At 37.8% G+C, this 25,574-nt stretch overlaps 1 protein-coding gene across 3 annotated transcripts in view; it reads right to left on the bottom strand.

Moving 5' to 3' along the window:
* TAFA2 (TAFA chemokine like family member 2) overlaps positions 1-25,574 on the bottom strand; it is a 182,759-nt gene that overhangs the window by 33,912 nt on the left and 123,273 nt on the right. For all 3 annotated transcript variants that reach the window (XR_009274758.1, XR_009274759.1, XM_058805265.1), the window contains exon 2: positions 16,438-16,544. Coding sequence is in view for 1 of the 3 variants with exons in the window: in XM_058805265.1 (XP_058661248.1) it covers positions 16,438-16,543 (106 nt within the window). In the remaining 2 variants the exon portion in view is untranslated. The remainder of the gene's footprint in view (positions 1-16,437; positions 16,545-25,574) is intronic.

Here is a 25,574-nt window from a genome sequence, read left to right as displayed (position 1 = left end):
TTACTTAATCAGTCAGCTAAAGAAAATTATCAAATACAGTTTGGAATATTCCTCCCACAAACCATAGGCACATACATGCACATTCACCTTCATGACAACTATATAACTGCTTCTTTATTTTTTCCTTTTTCCTTTTTTACCCCCCCCCCCCCCCCGCCTGCCAGGACTTCAAAACCGTCCTTCAGACTCCTCCATATGCGTTAAGAGAAACTCCATGGGATGTCCCAGTGCACAGTTCACTGTCTGAAACAAAGATCTTAATTTTAAGTTTCAGCTTGCTTCTTTAGAGCCCCAGGCAAGCTCTTTGAAGTGTAGAGTCAGGAGGGAAACTTAACTCAGGCCTTTAGAAAAAAACTGCTAACAAGGCACATGTCTAGTACTGTGAAATGCCTGCCTTTGGAGGGATCTCCCCTGCTACAACCTTCCCTCTACATTGTTGATTCCATATAAATAGCAAGTCTCTGAGCCGTGGTTATGATTAATCAATAAGGATCTAGACAGAGTCTATGAATTGAAACTGGATGGCCTGGGAAGACACTGGCTATTCTTCAAGACAGAGGAAAAAAAAACCACATTCCAACAAGCCAAGTAAAAGAGGAGAAACTGCCAGGAGGGCCATTCAGAGTAGTTCTATGAAGAATATTTTTGCCCAAGGATTCCCAGTAGACAATACTTTCAGACATGTCTTCTTGTTTAAAACATACCTTTTAAGATGCTCCTCGCAAGACTCCCTGGCATTTGTTTCTGAAGGAACTCTTGTTAACAGAGGCTGTTGATAGGAAACATACACACCACCCTCATAGCTACCCAAAGTCAGAAGCTGCAAAAATATCACAGAACCCAGAACTCCAGAAGTGTTTTTTTTAACAACTATATGTAACAAAAGCAGCTGAAATAATTCACACCTTCAAAAAAACCTATTCAAAACAACAATATGGACCAAAAAAATCATAATTATTCAGGGACATTTTCAGACAATAAATATTTGGCTTCATGTTTGGCATCTTAATCCTGTATCTTTTTGGAAGCTCATACATTGCACACAGGGATGTAAGAGGCCATACCAGGCCACCTCAGGATCCTTTTCCCTGCCTATCCACAAAATAAGCCGGGCACCTTGTGGAGCTAGACCACTGCCGGGACACAAGTACAGAGCACAGGAGTTTGCTGGGCAGCTCTTGGACATGAGTTTTTTGGGACTGCACACCTGGAGCAAAATAAAAGTAAATTATTAGTAAACTAACTTTCTATTACCCCAGAGAAGTCAAGTCTCGTGCATTGAATATGAGACTCGCAGACCAGCCAAGCAGCTCTGTCTCCTGCCATGGAGCAGAGAGAAGCCCATGGTGCTGGGCTGCTCCTGCTGAAAGGGCGGGTGAAGGGGCTGCTGATAAGGGCAAGCTTCCAAACAGGTCCAGCTCCCACAGCTCTGCCTTGGCCATGCTACCCAACACCCAGATCCATCATTCTCCCACAAGAGCCAGAGCATTGCTTCTGCAGGTGCCAGGAATGAGGCCCTGTCCAAGATGTTATGTCAGTGCCAGAGACTGGTCATGCCAAAGGGAGAGTCCAAAGAAGCACCCACAGCATTCACATCTTTCCCACCATTGTGAAAGTGCAAAGGCGGGAAAGGAGAGTGGTTGTCTCTCAGGGAGATATGAAATCTAAAACAAAAATAATTAATGCTTGAGTTTTAATGCAATTCTTGCCAATAGGAACTTGCAAGGAAGACAAACAGACAAATTACCTACTGCACATTATAGCATCCACTACCGGCTTCATACATTTTTATGAGTGCATATTCTTTGATCTTTTTGCTACTTTAATGTAGGAATTTCCTCACAGTGGTCAACATTAGAACCTCAAAACCTCAGACCTCACATTGCACTGAAGTGTGTGTTTTAGTGGAACAACTGAGAGATTGGGTCGCAGTTGTTATCTGTGGGCTGGTTTGAGTCTTTCAAAGTCCCAAGTGCAAAGCTGAATGCCACACACAATGCATTGCAGTGCAGTGTATTTGTCTGCCAGGGTCTAAAAATATGTCAGAAATGAAAGCAGACTGTTTATAAATATCCATAGGGCTGTGCCTCTTTCCAAGGTTAGATGAAACTGTAATGGGGAAATAACTGAGTATCCACAATTCCTTACAAATATCTACACTGCCTCAAAACAAAATATTTTTACTGCTTTAGTTCTAAAATGCACACTAGAAAAAATACATGACTGTTAAATAACTGTCCAGGTCCACAGCACTGATATGCTGTGAAGGGAGCCAAGTGTAATCTTCTTTAGCCTGTGGAAGACTGTCACAAAACTCGGAAAAAAATTGCCTTCCCCTTCAATTCACCACCTTAAAAGCTGAACAGCAAGGGGATACACCAGAGGATTTGACAAAATGCCATTCATGAGACACCTTGCCTGATCACACGCACAAATCTAGCAGGAGTTTTATCTTTACAGGGCTCACAAGCCAGGGAAATCTTCAGAATAATCCTAGCACATATCCTTCAGGTGCAGCTGTAGATAGCAGATCATTGTAAAACAAAATAAAGATATGAAGAAATCAGAAACTGAAGATGCAGTAGAATGAGCCAGCATTTCCCAACTCCAGCCTTGCTTTAACACCTAATTCTTTACGTGGAAGTGGTGCCTTGTCTAGGAATTCTATGTTGACTGGGCATCTATAATTTCTAAGGAAAAACAAAAAAAGTAAACATGGGAACTGTGAATCTTTTATTTCACACACAACCACTCTGATATTTGTTTTGCTCTTCACTTGGATTCTTACTTTAATGAACATGGTGCATAACACAGATGTAATCTGGTTATTTCTGATCCTCTACCTCATCTCTCCAAGGGAGCCACATGTTCATCCACCTTTCCTTTCTCATACAGTTGTTTCTAGAGTCCAGCAAGCAGCATACCAACTTCTATTACATGAATATACATCGTCATCTGATAGAACAGAAACCAAATTTCTGCAGTTCATGCATGGTTCAGAGTCCCAAAAGCAGCGCACAGCAGTGTCCAAACCTGCAAACTGGAAAGATTTGCTGGAATTTTGTCCCTGATTATTTTTTCTCAAGTACTGCACATAAGCATACTGAGATAAACACACATATCAAGGACATACCAGGGTCTCCAGGTAGAAGCATGTTTTAACTCCAATGTTTTAACATAGCAATGCATCTTGACATTTTCATTCACTTTCTGAATCTTTATAGCATCATTTACTGTATTATTATTACAATAATGAGAGTGGGGTTTCAACTGTTTTGTACAAAACCAAAGACACATCAGCACACACTGGATGTCCACAGTGCCCAATCTAAGCTGGACATCCCTATATGATCAATGCAGCTAAAGAAGCACCCCCAGAAGGTATCACCCAAATCTTAAGGGTGCAAGAAGAGATCCCTCCTTAAGGGAAACATCAGGAAAGATATTACTTGGTCCCTGGTTAGTCATTTCATCTGTGAGACTGCCCTCATTGGAATCTGACATTGCCACAATACTGGATCAGGGCTCTGTAATGACCATGTCTACTCTAACATTCACAATATATATGTATAACTAAACCAAGCTAAAATATATCCACTGATTTATTGTCTTCGGTAAAGTTGAGTTTTTAGATCTATGACATTTGCCAGAACACAGCAGAGGAGTCATGTGCAGGTCAAAACTTGAGACAGAGGAAGAAACATGCTCCCCTAGTTTTTATTTTAGGAGCTTTTAAAACTTTACTAGTTATGGTTGTAGAAAATCAAGACTGATTTTCAAAGTTCTGTTTAAAGAGCAAAGAAAAAAGAAAAAAAGAGAGAGAAACTTAGAGAACTCAGACATCCTGGAGTTAAAACACATCACATATTTATTTCTTCATTGTATTAATAAAGGGACACAAAAATGCACAAAATCTGAACCTTCTAAATCCCAGCTCTAAAGTATCATTTCTGCATTTTTCTCCAGGTTGTCTGTAAGAAAGAAATATCATTTTCCCATCTATCTTTCCTTTGATTATTCATAATTGCCATGCATAAACCTAGGAGATTTTTCAATAAAATAAAGTAAAAAATAAATGCCAAAAAAGCATAAAAACTCCATTAAAAATACTGAAATTGTTACCCCCTAATGATTATTGTTATGAAAAATTGAGTGATATTTTATAGTTTAACACACCTCTCTTACAATGAGTATTAGGATAAGCCATAATTTGGCATTTTCCTACATTTTTAGTGTGGGTCATTATGCTGCTTAAGTGTAGACTGTTGTAGTCCTAGCACCCAGCAGAAAAGCAAATTAGTTTATAATCACTCCTACAGATCTGGTCTAAAGATAGATTTTAGGAGAGCTTTTCTGGCAGGCAAAAATAATCTGATTAGTGGGACCTTTTACTTTTTTTTTTTCTCCCAGACACCATTATTTAGTATGACAGTTTTAAATAGGAGCTCTTCACAGGATTTATTGCATATCTAGGTTAAAAATGTTCATTAGGCTAATTCGTATTTGAAAATAGAAACAAGAATTACAGTTGAGAAATATATTTCCTCCAGCAAAATCATTATTTTTAAAAATACTTTCAGTAATTACTATCAATAGTGTCTTATTGTCTAAAGAGACTAGCACTGTTTATTTCAGAAAGATGAAGAAATAATGAGGCTAAAATGTTGCCTGTGATGAAATAAATCACATGTAGTGCAAAAATAAGAGTATGATTTTCATAGGCCGTTCAGAGTATTTTAATGTTTTGCTCTCACTTTCAGAAAAAAATATGAAGCATCTCAGTTCTAAAGACCTTTAACACAAACCAAACTTGTTTATATCCTATCATGGTAAGTCTTAGTCCAAACTAATCAAAATATTTTTGTGCTTTGCTGTTTCCAATAATAGCTGACTGATTCTGAACATTTTTTGATACTTCTACAACTCTTCAACAAACAGGTGTTCTAGAGTACGGCATTTTTATAGTCAACAATACACAGCGATCCTTTTAGTTTGCTTTTCTGAGTTTTTTTGAAAGAAAATTTAAAATTACATCAGTTTAAAAATTCTTTCTTTTTTTCTAGCACTTGGAGAAAAGTACTGAACAATTTACTTTATTGCACACTTGTGAAGGAGAATATACAAGACCCCCAGGCTTGTGGCTATGGTCTTTTCTTCAGTCATGTTCCTCTTTGCGAGATGTCTTTCAGAGTAAACCCAGGAAAATCTAATGACAGTGTTGTTCTGACAGAAGGGTGGAAAATGTGCATTCTGTCCTCAAATCTCTTTGCAGAAAATACATCTTGCAATTTGCAGGGCAAAAACAGAAAAATCAAGAAAGTCATGAGCTAAGAGCACTGAGCCCTGTGTAATGGGGCTCCTCCTATTTCCCCACTTTTAGCTGTTTGTGTCCAACCCCATCTTCTTCCCTAACATTAGGCAGAGGCCTGAGTGCACTTCATTCCTGCAGTTCCCCAGGAGACATTTCCAGGACTGGTGATCATCTAAACAATAGATGAACAGGAGTAGCCTAAGGAGGATAAAAGGTGAATTCTTTTCTCAGGTATTTCCAGGGCACAACCTCTGCAGGATGTCCTCTGTCTTCTGTAACACACCTATCTAGCATGCAATGTTTTGTTACAATAAGGGAGAAAATATGGACCATTTACTTTTCATTACTGAGGTTTTCTGGATTTTCACAGGTTTTTAAAACATTTACACAGACTGAGGAAACAGTATTTTAACTCTCCTAAGACAATTTTTAAGCAAAACTACCAGGAAAAAAAAGATATTTAAACAACTTTCATATGCACGGTGCTCAGCAGCGTAACAAGATGGCACAAAATTACTCTTCCTCCTTCCTTATTTAAACTTTTATCTTCTCTCACATGTAGTCATTTTTGCTCTTAATATCTCTGGCAGATGTTCTGGGGTGAATGAGACAATTAAGAATCCAAAATTCCCATTTCTTCCAGATGCTTCTTTTCTCAATATTCACTTGCTGGATATATATTTACTTTCCACTCTGCGGTGTGTAGCAGTTAGCACACCTTCTGGGCTCCATTTCACAGAATTTCCACAGTTATCTGACACATGCCAATGCATCTTAGATGAAAGTTTAGCACTAGTAATATCTTTTTTCTATCAGTAGCATATTACATAATAGAACAAAACTGAATAAAGTTTTAAATAAGTTGTTTACATAATAAATATCTTCATTGTGTTTTTCAGAGGTACAACACTTTCTGCTATCTGTCTGATTTTTAAAACTTTGGTTTTTCCTCAGTCTTTCAGTACACTGAAGGAATCTAATGATGGTTTTGGTCTTTTCTATGCTCAGTTCTATTCATTGAGATACAACTACAGGCTGAAGTGGTTCATGCTTGCTCCTCATTCATCAGACACATAGATAGATTTGGGTTCAAAACCTGGATCCAGAACAATTCTCAGTAATTCAGGCAGCTCTCCTCTCATACACAGCTCTGGAGCATAGACTCAGCTGAAGCAATTCTAATAACTGGCACCTAAAAATACAATGGCACAATGCACCCAAGATTTGTGTTGGTCTTAACAGAATACTCTTATTGTGTATATCCTTTCTGCAGCTCTGCATTCACTCAAAATAACACACACGTTCAGGTTTATACTTTAGTCATTCAAGGGCACTTGATATTGAAGCCAGAAGTATTTTGCAAAAAGGAATTCTAAGTCTGCATTTATTTGAGAAAAAATTGAGTACAAGAGTTGTACAAATCTATGGGGGAAAAAGAACAAGACAGATTTGGCAGCTCCTGCCTCAGCCTCGTCATCATTACAGACAGAATTCTTGCTCAGCCTGGTAAAAGAGAGCTGCACAAGGCAGACTGCTCTTTTATGATTTTCCTGCTTTCTGTCATCTGAACCCCCAAGAAAGTGCCCATCCCTCACTTAGCCTGCCACAGTTTTGCTCCCATCTAAGTACAGAAGTGGGTTTTTCTTGGCCACAGTTACATGGTACTTCCACACTCCCAAAGGACGGTCAGAATTCCACTACTATTTCTTTACAAATGTAACAGTTCTTCCAGACTTTCTCTGCATGCACACAAATATCTTAAGGGCTGCTGCCAGGAGAATGAGGCCGGACTCTTCAGTGGTGCCCAGTGCCAGGACAAGGTGCAACAAACAGAAACTGAAACAGGAAATTCAGTCTGAATCTGATGAAACACTGCTTTCCTGTGAGAGTGTGTGAGAGACTGAAATACTACGGCTAATGGCTGAAACATTGTTATAAAGGATTTTTTTGCACCAGGGGACTACACATGACCAAAGTGGCACAACAGATCCAGAGTCTGTTGCAAGAGACAGTGGCAAACCTTTCTCCCCCAGGAGAGTCACCTGGGGGTTCCCACCTTGCCTGAACAGGTATTAATCCACTGAACTCTGTTTTAGGGGACCCTCACCACCAAGAAAATCAAAGAGGCTCAATGACACCATCAGGTACCATGGAATGGTGACATTTTCTACTTAATCTGTCCCTCTGTCACTATTTTTCTCTCCCACCCTTCCCCCCCCCCCCCCTTCCACCTTTTATTATTTCTTTCTATCTCTCTGTCTCTACCTCATATTTACTGTTAAATAAAATCCATACTATTGACTTCAAGGTATGATCTCATTTGCACCTTAATTCAGGCAGAAGCATCTCTCTAAAAGTTTTAATTAAATCAGACCATTGGAAGAGGCTGTGCAGAGAGGTTGTGGAGCCTCCTTCTCTGGAGATATTCAGGACCTGCCTGGACACTATCCTATGTAGCCTGCTCCAGGTGAACCTGGATTATCTCCAGAGGTCCCTTCCCACATCAACAATTCTCTGATTCTGTGTATTTTTGCTCAACACGAAAAAATTGAACAAACATAAAATCCAGGTTTAACAGCTAAACCTTTTTTTTGAACAACGGAATGACATTTGCAGAATAATACACAGATATAAATAAATCTGTCACAAACCAGATTTCACTGGCTTCTGAACTGCAAAATGAGACTCTTTTTGAAAATTAGAAATAAAATAAGACCTTTAGAATTTTATTCAGACATTATGACCCTGATAGAGGAGAAGAGCTTTTAGGCAGATGAAGGAACAACATCCAAACCAAGTCCTCCTGCTAAGAGGCTTTCCAAAAGTTCCAGAAGCTGCCCAACAGTTTGTAAATTATTTGATGTAGGAATTCAGGGAAAAACTCACACTTATACTTAAAGCTTGGGTTCTCACTTTTTGATAGGAATGAGCTCTGAAGGCTGTTCCAGAGAATCTAGAAGAGATGCCTAAAACTAGATGTTGTGGAAAATTCCCTGAGTTTTCAGTTTGTTTTGAAAATCACCACTATTTTGTGAAACTCCCATAAATAAATTATAAGCCTTAAAAAACTAAAATGGTCCACGTAAGCTATTTCAGCACTGATGACCTTGCATTTTCCTCTTTCACCCAAGTCTCTCATACCTCTTACACACATATGCATATATGCACACATTGTCTTCTAAAATGATTACAAATTTTACAAATTTGCACTGAGTCCTTTATGCTGGACTCACAACCTCAAAGGCCTTTTCCTACCTAAAAATTTCTATCATTCTATAATTCTAACTCACTATTGCACAGGAAGACTGCCCCAGTGAGCCTTAAAAGAGTAAATTCCCTCAGCCCCACAGTGAACACAACTCAATTTTTTCCTCAGAAAGAAAGTTTATAAACCGCAAACCATAACAAGGAAAATATTTTTTTATGGATACTTCCCAGAACAGCTGACTGCTTCTGAATGTTTTCTTGGCACCTGTATGACTAAAGAACAGCTGTTCTAAAATATGACATTGTACAAGCAATTACTAACACTGTTGTTGAGTAAATTCAGTGAAGAGTGTCAAGAGAGAAGGGTACAGTCTTTATACATCAGCAGCAGAAAATTAATACAAATCAAAATCAGATTAACATATGCCCTGAATGTTATAGAAATAATCTCTACATGGGATGTGCTTTTTCAGGCACAAACCAAGCAATCTGAGTATGTGAAATCCTTTGAGCTGGATTATGGGGTATGCAGCAGGCACCAGCATACATATGGGACAGTCATTGTTGATTGTATGGAATGTGTGTTGCAAAGCCCAAGGGACAATGCAAAAACTTTAATACGGGCAATACAATATATATGTCCTCCATACAGGAAAGCAGATGTTGACTTTGAAGATAGAATTGGTTCTAATCCTGCTGTTACAGTCATTTTACACATGGTGTAAGGGACCTTAAAGATCATCTAGTTCCACACACATACTGTTAAGGATCAGACTGTAATTGTAACATGATATTGACTCATTATATTTGATTTATAAGAATTATATGATCTTAAAATGTTAAAATTTGAGCAAATATCATGTAAAGAAAACTGTACACTAATCAGATTTTCTTTTCAATTACATTCTTGTTGGATATTCCCAGATATATTTCTTCAAGGAAAAAAGACAGGAAAAAATTAAATTGTCACACTAGTGGAGACAAATCTGCTTGATTTCTCTACCACAGAAAGCTGATTTCAGGGTCTTGGATATAAACTTGTCATGCCCATCCATTATATCGCAAGATAATCCAACCATTGGCTCCAAAGCCATCAGAAGATCCAAACACAGCCTTTTCTACATCTCATGTCCAATTCCAAGGCTGGAAACTTCAACCATAAGTCCATGCAGAGCTTTCCTGCACATAAGGATTCACATTCTCAGAGTAACTCAGTAGACTTTTGTTACCAGAATTATTTATATAGAGACGGAAAATTCCCTCAAAAGGTTTACTTGTGTAAACTCATCCGATATTTACCTTTAAAATTTTGTAACAATTGTCCTGTTTACACCTCCTATATTACATATCTGTACTGGAAGGATCCTCTTAAAAGACAGCACAGCCAGTACACTCAATGAGTAAAACTGTTTCCATAAAGAGGGAAGGGTCTGGAGAGCGGGCACAGGCAAGTGCAGCAATGCCATGGCCTGCTGTGGCACAGCATCCTGCTCCATGATGTCTGACAGGTGTCTCCAGGTCCCCAAACAGTCCTTCTCTTCCTTCCTGATCACAGCTGCATCTGACATCTTTATTTAAGAGATTCTTTATAACATGATATACATTTAGGCAAATGAAAAATTCAGAATATAACTGCAAGCCCAGAAAATAATATTTTAAATATGGAAAGGCTAACAAAATATACATTACTATGTGCTACATTAATTGAGCACTTAAAAAGTTAACAAAAAAATTCTGATCCACAGATTCAAAAAAGAATACTGTGTAACAATTTATTTCATACTATTTTTATGATTTTAGTAAAAACTGTGGCATGCAAATGCAATCACTCTGTTTTCCTAGGCATAAGGATAAAGAAGTCTAGAAGAATGTATTACTCAGTACACATAAAAACTCTTCTGGAGGAATTTGAGAGCAAGAATATAAAACTGGAAAAGTGGATCTGATTGCAGTATTAGGGAAATGTCAACATTTACTCATGACAGGAACAAATAACAGAAGAATAAGCATATTATCAGTGTTTTTTTCAGTCCTAAGATCTTACACTATTTTCCTAACAAAGAAGTATAGGAAAGTTTAATCTTCTGAAACAGAAATTGGCTAAAGAAACATTTGATTAGTGGGATAGTTATCTAAAGGAAGATAGCATTACTAGAAATGAAAATATTAAAAAGTTTAGAATTTGAAACTGTAAAATCAACTCTACAACTTTTACAAGAATATAATATTCTTTTCAATCATCTTCTTTACTCCACAATTTCAAAATCTGAATGTATTTAAGAAAATTACCCTGTGTACTTACTTGTGGCAAGTTAGTAAAAAATTTGCATAGGGATTACAAGACCAGGCCCAAAAAAAACCCCTGCCCTTTTCCTTTTCACAGAAAAACCTCAAGAAACCATACTACTTGCCAAATATGAATAGAAATATTTTTAAGTGATCAGTCTAAGGCAAAATGCATGATGCATCATTGCAATGCAGGAACCTCCATGGCTGCTTCAAGGACAGACAAGTTGCAGAGCCAAGGTGAGGGTGGGAATGGGGTAAAAAGGAAGGGAGACATTTGCTGTGATGGAGCTGGCAGCACAGGGAAGAAATAGGCACAACTCTGATATTGTAATGATTTCTGCACCCATGTCCTAGTGAACCACCAGAACTACTGGCACCTTAGCAAAAAGAGATTCTTCTTCCTTTTTGATCCTGGTAGAAGGCCAAGGAATGTTATCTCCTGAATTCTAACAGATATAGCATTAACATTTTAGATTGCAGTGACAGATACTGATACAAAAGTTTTTGACTGACTGTTCTATTTTATCTTCAAGGAAATGGCAATTTTTGGATTAGGTTCTGATCCTGATGACTGAAACTTTCAAATCAGGCTCAAGTTAGATAAGAACATCTAATATCTGTCTTCCCTCTGCCTGCTAAAATAACTATTATCTTCATTTGTTTCTATATTTAAACATTAATTACAGTTAGGATTAGGTTAGTGAAAGCTGCACGCAAAGCACTCTCATTTAAAAGAATTTATCTCTGGGCCAAACTTCTACAAGAGATAAGATGGTCCATGTTTGAGACAGCAAATATGACAAAAGAGTTTTTGCATGAAGCAGGACTGACAGAAAAATAACACATGAGTGGATGTGTCCATCTAATATTTTGACAGACCCTACCCACCAGTTTCCAGTCTCACATGGCAGCTTCCAAGGCATCCACACACATTCCTCTTCATGCCTGCAACTTCCCTCATTTAAATATTGGACATTTTATTTTCTAATTCCAGTAAAGAACCTGGGAATATGCAGAACAATTCTTCTGTCCTTTGACAGGTCCACACAACCAGAAGGTGAATTTATCAGCAGGGTCAGATCCCTCAATAAACATTACAGTACAGGTACTTCAAAAAAAGTGCAAACTGAGGAAAAAACAGTACTGCATCTGCTTACCCCTTATATTAGAACCCCCAGAGTGGAACTGGGAGACCTGAATTGGGTGCACTCTGTAGCTCAAACCACGTATCTTATGTCCCCAAAAAATGGCATCACCTCCAATGGGGCTCACTCAGCTCAACCGAAGGAAAATGAGGGAGCATGCAGCTCTCAAGTGGTTGCTTAGGTGGAAGAAGAAATGTCTATATCTGGTTTCTGTACTCTGCACTGAGGCTACTTTCTGTTTTTAATTCTAATACAAATGGCCTCTGCATTATGAATGCTGTCTTCTACACAGTGTAAAATACTCAACAGAAAGGACAAATGTAAACCCATACTAAACCACTATAACCTCATGATGAAGGTATTTCTACTGAGAGTTTGAATACTTCACAGACCTCCTCTGTAACCATTTGGTATATTCTCTAGTCTTACCTAGACAGTGTCTCAAAACATTAGGAATGTAGTTTCTTGGTTCCCATATTCATACCCATTCCCAAACTCCAGGCACCTGTGGCACAGGCTGCATCACAGCACTGGTGCCAGCAGTGTTCCTGCCCCAGCAGGAACTGGGCGACTGAGCAAGGCAGATCCATCCAAGAAGGGTGACCTAACCACCAGCTTTAGGGGCTCCTTCATTCAGCTGGATTTTTGGAACAGCTCCTCCTCTGCAAGGAGAAACCAAAATTCATTTTCTCCTTGTGAGTAGAAAGACATTCCCTCAGACTTCTAATATAGTGCAAATTCACAGGCAAGTGGGAGCAGCAATTCTGCATCTCATACAGTAGTTTACTTTATCTATATAATAGGCATCAGATTAATGAGTTCAGCTTCTGAGTGACTTTTTAAAAATAAAAATAAATTATCATGACTTTTCATGATAAGTCAAAAAATATTCAATAACTTATCTACCTAGAGTGTCTTCTGGTTCTGCAACAAATTCCGTCTGGCATGTAAGCATTCATCATTAGCCATATTTTTAAGTTACTTCTTATTTTTTCCAGGATTTAAAACTAATGTTAAACTTATATTTTTGCATTTTGAGAAATATTAAACTATACTTAGATTCAAAAGCACTCTTCATTTAACTAGGATATTTTATTACATTATCAATTTTAAAAAACCTTATTGATAAAAAAGTTCATGGATTTATGTAGTTTGAAAGAGTTTTTAATTTTAGAGTATAAATTTTGTGCCACAGTAGTCTCTTCTCTAGAAAGAAGTGCTTGTGAGGTGGTATCAGCACATTTTTTTCTCAAAAGGACCATTTCAACACTTGACACCTTAAACATGGCTGTGATACAATGGTCATCAAATCAATTCACGCTCCCTATGACAGAAATAGCAAAAAGGCAGTGATGTTGAACTGATGCCCGCCTGCCATATCTGCCAGCAAACACTGTATGTTTGTACAGGTTTGTTTGTTCTCCAAGGGCTAGCAATGTGTAGGAGGATCAGGATTAGCCTTTATCAGTTTTTTGACTCATACACTTGACAACATCCTTTTGGAGACTGATGTGCCTTTCTCCTCATATGTAGCTACTGCAGCACAAACGCTTCTGGGGCTGCAAGCTGATTCTCAGGTGCACGTGCTTGGGTAAGGCACCTGTCACCATGGTATCAGGTTCCAGCAAAACGAAAAGAAAAGCAAAGTTACTGAGATTTTTTTACAGAAGACAGGATAAATAGAATATAAGCATTTGCACAGCCAGGAATCACACTGAAGGACTCGTAATCCTGTGTGCAGTAAAAAAAAAAAAAGCAAGATTTGTGTTGTTTTAAACACTGTTTAACATTCTTAGCTCTTGGACTTACTGTCCAGAATGATGAAACTCCAGTCATCAGTCAAGATAATGGTTGCAGAAGTCTCTTCAAACCAGACTTCTCAAGAGAAAGAGGGGTGGATTTGGCATCCACACACATCACACTGAAAAGATGTAATCTGAAATCCCAGCTTGTAACCCTATTGCTCAAGTGGTCCTCAGAGCCTTGTTTCCCATGCCCTGCCTTGGCCTCTATTTTTCTTGCTGCTGACTTGGGAGTTTTCATTTGTGCCATATCCCAGAAATAAGCACAACCAGTCTACTCATAGCCTGTCAGAGTCATCTGTTAATATTCCTCCTGAAGTCTGCCTGGAGAGCAGAATGCTCATTAAACAATTTTTCACACACTGATGATCCTTTTCTTCTTGTACCTTTTCTTTTCTTTAACAATAGCTTTCTGAAAAAGAGATGGGTTTGAAGGTTAGTGCAACTAGTGAATAATATGAGTAAGTCAATAGGAAAGTAAAGATTTTTTTTAAATGCAGATTATTGATTTTTGGAATTGTAGGGGCTCCTTCAAAGTCATTAAGGGTTTGTCATGTCAATATGTTAGTAAGGACTTCTATAAATGAAGATTAATGATGCTAGGGATAATTAGGGCAGAAAAAATTCATGTTTCTCAGTATTTGGAAACTCCATGCAAAGGGGAACAGCATGAAGTTCTCCTTCAATGTACCTTAGCTCCATTTTTGCCATGAGAGCAGGGGGAAGATTTTCTATGACACAATGGGAATTCAAACTCCTAGTACCTTTAGAAATCAATGGTAATTGAGCTGCATAACTCTTGAGTTTTGCTTTTTTAAAAAATCCCCAGTATAGTGAGTGGAGCTGATTTACTAAATTCACAGGCCAAAATATTTCTGAATATATTTTCTTTCCAAAAGAAATTGAACAGGTAAAATAGCTGCTTTTCCAAATTAAATACTCAAGTCATGCTTCTCATTATTATTTTTTCCTGCAAAACTTCATATATTTTTTAAAGGCATGAAAAGATACAAATTAAAGAAAAAGAAGATTTTTGTTAGCTTGCAGGAATATAAAGACCCTACAGCTAATAATCTCATTTTTAAGGGAGAGCATGCACTTTTTTATCTTAAAAAAATTAAATTAAATATTCCTTAAGTTATCTCTGCTCTAAGGCTGAGGTTTAAACAACAAACACTGTCCAGATAATCAATATATAGCTCTGCTGGAGTTCCTCTCACACAGCTAAGCTACAATTGGTGGTGGATTTTTTTTTTTCTCAATTATGAAGTACTAAATCCCAACATAGTCCTTATGTTTATAATTTGTTTCTATATAATCCATGGTGATAGGTTTTATTCATCAGTTTTCCAAAAAGTACAGTAAGCATACTTTGGCAAAGTTTGAATTCCACAGAATCAAACACAGCTTGACCAGCCCATGCACATGGAATCAAAATGGTCTGGATATTGGCTATTTGTATGTTTAAAGAGAAATAATCAAAGCAAAAGAATTCTGAATGCAGGCTAGGATAACTTGGCTCTTTTCCAATAGAGAGCTAAACTGGGAAGCCACAGCAGAAATCTGTATTTTGGTTTGGAGGGGGAACAAGGCTGAGGAAAGGGTATCAGCACAGTTCTTCTCTGGCATGATGCCCACCCGGAGGCCTGCTGGACCACATCAGATTCTGTTTTGTCTGCAGTCAAACTGCAACTTCTATAACACTTTGCATAAATGTCTCTGCATCCTGAAGTCCTTAATCAGAGGGTCATTTTGAAGAAAGGTATCTTCAACAACAGAAAAATATCTAGCAGCTTGGTGTATAAAAATACTTGCTCATGAAATCCTGTCATCAGAGTGAACATCATAAAATATACATGGAACCAGAGAAATTAACTAACTGGGGTTTTTTTTAATCCTTCCTCTGGGTTTAATTCCTTAGCTTGTGGTAATGTTTGTGTCCCACCCTTGTTTTATCCAGGTTGTTAGAGCTTATTCTGATCTTGTATAAGCAGATAAACAGCCGACACTATATGACAATGAGAAATGGAGTTCAAAATCCTGTTATCCTGCACATCACATTTCAAGTTCTATTAGCCTATAACAAGACATTTGTTTATGAATCTGAAGAGCATGTTTCTTGTGTTAGGGTTAACAGAAACACACATGCAAAAGAAAGACCTTTAACCAAAATTAAATAATCCATCACAGCTTGTGCTGGTATGAATACATACATATTAAGGGCTGGAATGACCAAGAGGAAACAAATCTCACATTGTCACAAAAAGTTCCTGCTCAGGTGTTAGGAGCAAAGCATAGAAACCAGACAATACTGCAAAGTGGCAGTATTTTTTCTATGATGAAACAATCTCATTCAATACACATTATCCATGAAGTTAATCTTGGTAGATAACTGCACGCAGAAGCATCATATAAGCCACTAAAATTGTTTCTTTCCAGGAATTCATTTGCATCATATATATCTGCTGATAACGATTTTTATGAGACAAAATGTACTCACTAATTTTTTCTTATTTTATTACACTTTTTTAGCATTTAATGAAATGCTAATTCACTGATTAGTGAACCAGTATCAGGAGACATAAATATGCATAAGGAGGAAAGGTGGCATAGCCCAGACCCTTCTGAATTTGTTGGTGGAGGCCACAGACACAACATGATAGAACAGAACAGAATTTCTTACCTTTATGATGATTTGCCCCAGATGCTAATTTCCCCCACAGTGTTACAACAAATATTATTATTAGCAGTTTTCCTTTTGTTGCTTTCTGTAAGTATCTCTTATTCATCCTGAAAATAAAAATACACAAAATTAAATATTTATCTTAAGATTTCTTAAAAATGCATATTTTTCTTAATTTAAGTAGAATTCACTAATGTTTTATAAGTGTCCAGCTCACAGTCTTAAAGTCTTAAATTCTGCTGAGCTCTAAATGAGGTACATAAAGTAGCAACGTAACCTCCCACCCTGGTCTGACAGCACTCCTCCATCCTAGTCAGTACCAGGAGAATTCAGCATCATCATAATTTCTCTCAGGGCACAAACAGTGTTCATAACCAGACTCCAAAGCTGGCAAGAAGGATGAACCCATGCATCTCTGAGCAGGTTTTGACAAACTGAGCTGTTCCACTGCTGTGTCTGCAGCCAGTCATGGCCCTGCAGTTGTCTCTGGTCAAACAGTGGTGTCTCTAACTTTTGGGATTGCAGCTCTTTTTGGATTGTGCAACGAGTCCTAAGGCAGTAACAGATCTGAATAGACCTTCAGTTCATGTCTCAATCCTCCTGCAGAGAAATCCTGTTAGGAAGACCTGAAGGGTTTGTAAACATGAAGTAGAGCAGGGCAGATTCACTACCCTCTCCCTCACTACCTCTGGGTAATGAAAAGATCTGATTTACTGCACCAAGGGAAATTGCACAGAGCTCCCCTCATCTTCTCAGTGATGTTTTCACTGTGACAGCAAGCCACCAGAGTGGTTCAAGCACAAGATAGCACATGACTTATTTCTCAGTAACCTCCTCCAAAGACAAAATACCCCTCCACCTGCCAAAAAGACAAGTTCAGGCATTAGGCTCTAGTGCTTAAGGATTACAGCTGTGCAGAGAGTGGCAAGAGGTACAGTAATGAGTCCTTCTCTCACTTCTTCCCTGTGGAAGAACCCTATGGAGCTGGCTGTGGAACAGCTCTACACCGTGGTCATGTGTCTGCTGATAGGTCAGTAGAACAATGATAACTATTTCAAACCATTTATACTAGAAAAGTTGAAAACTTGATCACTTGAACAAAATTGTTGCTGTATTGTAATGCCTACAAATAGATTGTTTTTATGAGCAGAAAAAAATGCATTAATTCATTATGGTTGCACATTTGTCTCCTATTGTATTCCTACAAAACCCAAAGGAATTCAAGGGCATCTCTTCTCCTCTGCCTGTGTACAGTGCTATCTTGGGCAACCACAACTCTGAAATACCAACTGCTCTAATACAGATTTAACCAGTAATATGTTGAAAGTCCTAAATCATTTTCCACTTCTTCAAAACAATTCCTCTCCTTTCAGTAAATTTCTTTCCCATATAACACCACATGCTGATGAGGCAACACACACCCCACAACTACACTTATATCTTCCAGACTTGAAAGCAGACCACTTCCCCCAGAACTGCCAATCTTGCTCTCCAGGAGATTGATGAGCAGGCTGTGTGTAAGAAAACAAGACTGAAACTAACAACCCACTGAAGGGTGCACCAAACCCTTTTAAACATTAATTCAGAGCAAACAGCATTCAGGATTCTTTACAGAAGTCACACATTTCTTATGAGTTTCCCAGAGGTTTAGATATCACATTTATCAAGCAAAAGGAGAGAGGAATAAGCAAGTGCTGTAGCCAGGATGGTGCATGTGCCCCTGAAAGCCTAACTGATTAATAATCACAGCAGAGATCACAGTGTGCTGTGAACCACTCTAAGGTCTTCTTGCACTGATTCCAGTGCCTTTGGAGTGTAAACTGCATATTCATCATCAGCTCCAGGTTTATGAAGCACTCAAAGTTAAAGGGAAATACATTATGTGTCACTGTAAATAAGAACAAAAAATGAGACTGGAATGCACATTCAGCATATGCTCTTTCACAGTTATGTCTGTGAAAAGAATATGAATTAACTCTTTCACTCTAGATTCTCATACTGCACCTGTTATGCTGCTGGTGCAAGTCATCTCTCATTAAAATCAAATCTTTCTTCCTCACCTACATAACATTTCTCAAAACCTAGTGGGACTTGCACCATTAAAGCAAGGTTGAATCTAATACAGTTTCTTCCTGTATTCTGCTGATGCCAGATTCCCTCACTGCGCTGTGAGACTGGCAGCAAATGCACATCAGAAAATGCAAATGCTCAGGAAAAAGAATAGTGGCAGGGGAAAGAGAGAAAACCAACCTCTCTGCCTGAGAACAGCAGCCCTCGGGATGCATGGCAGAGTGAAGATGCAAACCCCTGCACACAGCTGAGCACAACAAAAAGGAGCAAGGTAGCACTGAGTGAGACTGTTTTCTGCAAAGCCAGGGAAGGGTTTCAGCTTTGACACAGAAAATCTAGGCTCATTGCCATTGCTAGGTTTCCCAATCATGAGAAAAATTATTCATCACTTTCTGCACCACAACCCTATTACATTTTTCTGCACTAGTTATTAGTGGTATTCACCTTTAGAAAGACTAAAATCTGAACTGTGTCTAATAATAGTTTCATAATAAACATAATTAACAGAAAAAATCCGTGCAAGGAGCAGTTTGGGACTAATAGTTCAGAGGCACCAGAAGAACTACAGAAAAAACTCTAATCAGTTAAAGTATTTATAACATAGAGCTGTTCAAATAGAAAAAGCTGGAAGAAGATGTTAACCTTCAAAGTAATTATATTATGCAACCCTAGACCCAGACCTGGGATTGTGGCATTGTCACTCCCAGTGGTCAGTCCAAGGACAGGCAAGAGGCTGCATGAGCACAAACAAGATGTGAAGCTCTCTGCTAGGAGAAGTCCTGCTACACACAAGGACCACATTGTAGCAACACAGCCCTAGAAACAAAAAATGAAGGGTTTATAGTCCAAGAAGCTGAGATTGGAATGGAGGCACATTATTGACAGAGTCAGGAGCTGGAAAAGAAGGAGAGGACAGAGAGGCCATGAGATATGCTCAGTATCACACTGCATGCATTATCACCTGGGCTCTGAAACCCTGATGCTGGCTATCTTGTTATGGATTTGCAAAACAGCCCGTGATAGGGCACTGAGAAGACACTGGGACTAGGTAGCATTTGACCTCAGCTCTGAAATAACCATTAGCCTCTTGCAACCCTGATCTGTGTCGGGTAAGTGCATCCGGGAAATAAAACTGAGTCCATTTCAGTACTGTCGTTACACTAACATAACTGGCTGTGATAAATAGGACAAATAAGCTCTGAAATTATGTCTGCTTTTACTAGAGGTGATGCAGAGCTCCACAGACAAACTATAGATAGTAACCAGAATAGTTTTCTTTTTGCAAGATTTATTCTTATATTTACTTTCTTTTCTTTAGAACCTCTCCCTCACTGTGATCCATCCAGCCTTCAATAATGTCACATAAGCCAAAGCCGATCAAAACAGAGAATAGCCATGCATAGGAAACACCTACATGTGAAAATCAATTTTACACATGAGCTTTATGTGTAACAAAGAATTTCCTTCAGTTTCTAACCTAACATATTGGAAATAAACCCAAGGAATTCTCTGCACTTTCACACAAAAGAGGACATGAAAGTCTGCTGTGTTTGAGTTCATTTTTCAATGTGCTTTGAAGCAAGAAAAAAGAAAGATAGCTCCTTTTGTGGTTCAGGAACACATTCAAAATATAACAAAAAGATGTCACCCACATAATCCAAACAGGCAGTGGCTGAGTGTGAGATGGCTCTGTTGTGCCCAGCTCTTCACTGACACCACAACACAAGGATTCCTTCATAGGATTTGTTACTTTTGCTCCCAAAGATTTCTTTTGCCTGAAGCACACTCCATGAGACCAAAACCAGTCTGGTATCACGACTCAAGAATAGACTGTTTTAGTGATTAGTGACAAAAAACTGCAGGGCTTTTTCTCAAGGAGAAACCATATCTAATGCTGCAGAAGAGTTTCACAAGCTGTCACATCAGCAGAAATCCCTCCCCCTGCCCTCTGTGGCTCAACAACAGCAAACTGTGAATACACTCATGTTGCACAGGCTCTCCTTGTCACTGCTCCACCTCACTATCAGCCCACTTTCAACAGCAGATGGGCTCCAACCATTCAGCTGTACTGAAAATGCCATGCACAGATGTGTATTTTAACCGTAGCATCCATAAGCTTTTGTGCTTCTACTTTCTTCCTTCTTTGTTTCTGGACTTGATTTCAGCCACCTTGCCAACAATTCAGAATTAAAGGAGAATCACATGGGAATTACCTTATGTTGTATGACCAGCGCTAAACTGCCTTGCTTTCTGATTTTAGGTGGAGTAAAAACTGATGTTATCTCAATTATTGTGGAGTAAAAATTAAAAGGAAAAATTAGCTTTTATTCTTCCTTTAAAAGCTTTTACACAAATAAAATTGTCATGCTTCCTACGAGTAACAGCATTCTTCTCTGTTGCTCCTTGTTTTTCTTTTTTTTACATAAAACAGATTCTCAAAACAACTCTCACAGTTTTTTTGAAGTTGTTCAAAATTCATTCATTCCTGCTTTACATATGTGGGAAGTTTCACTGTCAGTAAGATCCATTTGCCTTTTGCAAATACACAGACCCTGTGAATGCAAGGGTTCACAAAAAGATACATAAGCCTATTTTTCTACTGAATCCTGACAGAATGCTTAAGAGACAAAAAGCCTGGTAGAAAATTAGTCCCACATCCTCTTAGTTTAGTTTTTATGACAAATATTTTATTTGCTACTTCAGAAAAAGCCTAAATGAGTAGTAGAAATCACTTGAGACCCCAAGTCTCTACAGAAATAATGCAGCCATTTAAATTATCTTCTCTACTCTGTTGAATTGTACATTATTTATTAGTTCTGTTAGTTGCTACATCCCCCACAATGCAGGTATTTGCAGTTTTATTCAGCCTTTCCAGTGTAGACTAATGCAGATTTAAAAATGCCCCCCTGGTGAATAAGGTCGCTCTGTAAAAATAACGCCAGTGTGACCCCTGTGCATTTGCATATATATAAATTCCCTCTATGACATTCCCGTCATGTTTGCTCAGGGAACAAGTAATTTGCCACTTTCACTACTTCAGGTACATGGTAGCTTGTGAAAATCAATCTTCCTTTTGCTTCATACAACATAGCTTGTAACAGACACAAAGGGCACTCTGACTCCAAAAGGAAGCTGGGGATAGACACGGACACGTTCTCACTTTCTTTGATGCAGCTGGGCAATGAGAGAAAGGGAAGAGGCATTTAGCCTAGCAAGGCACACTAGTGTCTCACAGGAGATGTGGGAAATCCGTGCACACAAAGCAGAAGGGGTGGGTTTGTTGGGTTTTTTCCTTTAAAAAGTTGTTTAACAGTGTGGATATTTCAATAGCCAGAATAAGCATTGATGGCGAGCTTAGCCCCACTACGAAGAAACATTCAGAAATAGTTAAAGCACTCTAGGCAGATGGATACACCAGTCTTGTCACTGTCACTTTGTTAAGTGTAGCAGTGGAAGCAGACTGAAGATTTTGGGTCTTTAATGCCATAAAGAGGGCTTTTGAAAGGCTAATGTGCTAAAACTTAGGACTCTGAGGCAAATTAAATCTCACAAAAGTCCTTTAGCATATGATTGATGGGTATGCTCATTTATTTCTTTTATTTAAATCAGTGTAACTTAAGCACATACTTAAATTTAAGCACATGCACAAATGTATGTACACAACATGAGTTCTTGGAAACAGATTAGCAAGTGAGCTTTTATAAGAGACAGTTTCAAGAAAAGAAAATATCTCAAATATCTGAAAAATAAAAAGTTATGGTATATATGAAAACATGCAATAAACAAAAAAATATTCTTCTTTGCATACTTCAATTAGTTTCCCAGCAGAGGGAAACTGTAGACAGATGCACATACAGGTAATTACATTTGCAGACAGTCTCATAGCACTTGGATGAGAAATTTACATATATATTATTGTTTCCAAAATCTGATAAGCACGAATGCTCAAATTGCCAGAGGTATAAAATGCTTTAGGCACCTAGCTGCATTCCATCTCCCAACTAGAAACACTGAGAGATGAGGGAAAGAACTTATTTCTTCCAAAAGCTCATGTATGGTTGTGATAATGGTCTTCCCTCTAAACTGCTATCAATGTCAATGTCCCCTGATTCCAGATTAACCCCAGTTCTCTGTACACACAGTTGACAGTAATTTTCATCTTCATTAATTTTTCACTACAACACCTGATTGAAAACAATGAAGAAAACAAAGAAATTGTAAACAAGAAATGCACAGTCTTTCTAGCCAGCTTCAACTCAAACAATACAGATGTATTTAACTGACTAAATTTTTTCTTGGTCATTTCATGAGGACCAGTAAAACAATGTTCACCTGACAAATGTTAATGCTGACACATTACTCAGTATGGAGAAAGAAAATCCCATTAATTTTTGGGAGGTTAGGTTCTATACTTCTACGTATTTATGAAAACACAAAACTTAATAATCTAGCCTTAAACCTACACATTCCATTCACTGACTTTTTAAGTACTAGCATAAATCATTATGGAATATTTAAACATCCAAAGTATTAAAATATTTTTAAGCTGCCCAATGATGTCCAACAGCTTTGAGAAATAATCTCTGACCATGAAGTGCTCAGTATTAGAGGGTACTTAGGCTCCAGTTCTCATCATTTTCTCTGATATTATCATGACACTTTCAACTATTCTTCTCCCAGTTTCTATGATTAAGGGAGCTTTAAGTTGCAGGAGGTATGAGCTATTCACTTAATCATCAAGACAGCAGTATTTGCTTATATCTTACATGTGATCCTCCTGCAGATGGTTATTTAAATTTTCTTTATTCATATCTCAATAACCAATCAAAAGCTTAACTGTGAAAAAAAAAAAAAAGATAATCATGCAATGAGCTTTGAACAAAATGTCTCACTAAGATCTGAATCACTGGGTGTACTGTGATTTCATAAAGGCCGTGCAGCGGCAGAGATAAGCCTCCAAATCTAAGGCAAAGAAAGCATCAAATATTAGTGATAATTGGAACTGAAGTGCCCATATATAAAAGCAATGACAAAAATGATCTGGGCAAGTGTAAGCCTATTAGTCTGACCTCTTCAGTTTGCAAGGGCTTTGAAAGCTTTGAAGAAAAAGACAAATTAAAGACAGGGAAGTAAATAGAACATAGGATAAAATGAAGCAGTGTTACCAAAGGTAGCTCATGCCAGACTAACTTGACAGTTCTTTTGGATAACTCATTTTCCAGACAAAGAAATGAGGTAGATAGAATTTGTCTGGTTTTAGATAGAGCATTTTCTACAGCATCACTACAGGACTTCTACATTAAGCAGAAGATGCTATGGATTACAAGAATTGAAAGGTGGATTGAATCCACGTGCAGTACCAGCATGTAGTACTGAAAGGAAATATCAGGGATTAATAGCATTTGTGCTACAAGTTGGGAACTTATCATCTGAAACAACATGTGTAAAACCAATTTGTTTCTTTAAGCTGATCATCAAGAGCACATCATTATTAATGTGACACAAGATGGCTGTAAAAAGGCAAATCCTATAAATTATTAAATTATCTATTTCTAATAGATCTATTTCTAAAGACACAGAAGGAAAAGTATGAAGTTTCTTAAACTATCATTCAGAATTATCTACACAATTCTGGCCAGTCATCTTTACAAAAGTGAAACTGAACCCACAAAAAATATGGGGACAGTCTTCCAGTCAGAGGAATAAAGCCTCTACCACAGGAGGAGTTTTAAAGAGCTTAGCTTGTGAAGCAAAGGAAAGGCTGAAGGGAAACAGAGAAATCAAAAGGAAATAAACACATTGCAGCAGAAAACCATTTCCATAAGAAGGGCACCAGATGGTATCTTGCCAGCAGGCAGGATCAGGACTAGGCTCAGTGATTCTGGGGTCTTGTCTCTATATCAATACCTTGATTCCTTTCTTGTACTCTAGTACAGGAACACAAGAACTAAGTTTTTTCATGTAGAAAACTATAAGCAAGTTTTTTGCAAGTTCATTAGTGAAGTGATTTCTTCCATGTCATTTCATCCTCCTCAGAAAAACTCCTAAGGTAACAGCATTTCACAGTAAAAAAAACTGTGAGTGTTCTCGCTACTTTGCTAAACCCACATTGTGCTCCACTCGAAAACTAACCACAGTTAATCTTCACAGTGATGAAGATTTGATTAAGACAAATATTCCTTCTTATTATTTTAACATCTTCGAGGCATAATTGCCATCTCGGTGTCATAACATTTAAGGTGACCCAAAAAGTCACAGTACTATACAGGTGAATTATTCAGTACCAAAACCGCTTTTTTACTAACTTCATTGAGTTAAAGTCAAACTGTTGAGCATGAGTGAGTATTCCATAATTAAGGCTCCCTCACTTTATTTAAAACTCACTCTCTTTTGTATCACTTATATTTTAAATTTAAAATCTTTGTTGTATTGTCATCCTGTTTTTTTAACAATGACAACATGGAAATCTAAAACTGGCGAACATAACAATTTTCGAGATATGAAGAAGCCTTGTTTCCCACAAGAGCAGAAACAAAGAAAATGTAGAAAATATGTAGAAAATGTAGAGATGTAGAACCTAAAAATTATGTACTTTCAAGTCCAAATATTTTTAGATAACAGAAGAAACTATACTATATATATTAGACGTATTTTGAAAGTTTGGATGCAGAAATTTAAAAATCTCTGTTGTTATTAGCTCTATTTAAAGTTACTACTGTCTTAAACATAATATCTTTCAATCAATAGTGGAGGACTAATTCTGGGATTCTTACATGCATATGAGTATGGATGAAGGCCATTATTATATTACACAATCTTGTCAGATCTGAAATTTTTATGTTCAGATTCTATTGCATGAATATCCAACTGAAAGTTTTTTGATTTTTTTTTTTTTCCCCAAAGAAGTCTTCTGGCAGATAACACTATGAGAGACCTCTGCCGATGAACAGGGAAGCAGGACTCTGACTGAGCTCTACCCTGCTATTTTCATGGCGATATTTTACATCTGTCAATAGGCATAGTAGCAATTTCTGACAAATAATTGTAGGTCTGAGCCTAATCCATGT

The sequence above is a fragment of the Ammospiza caudacuta genome, chromosome 5, assembly GCF_027887145.1.
Source record: "Ammospiza caudacuta isolate bAmmCau1 chromosome 5, bAmmCau1.pri, whole genome shotgun sequence".
Classification (NCBI taxonomy): Eukaryota; Metazoa; Chordata; class Aves; order Passeriformes; family Passerellidae; genus Ammospiza; species Ammospiza caudacuta.
This window is presented reverse-complemented; position numbering and strand designations above follow the sequence as displayed.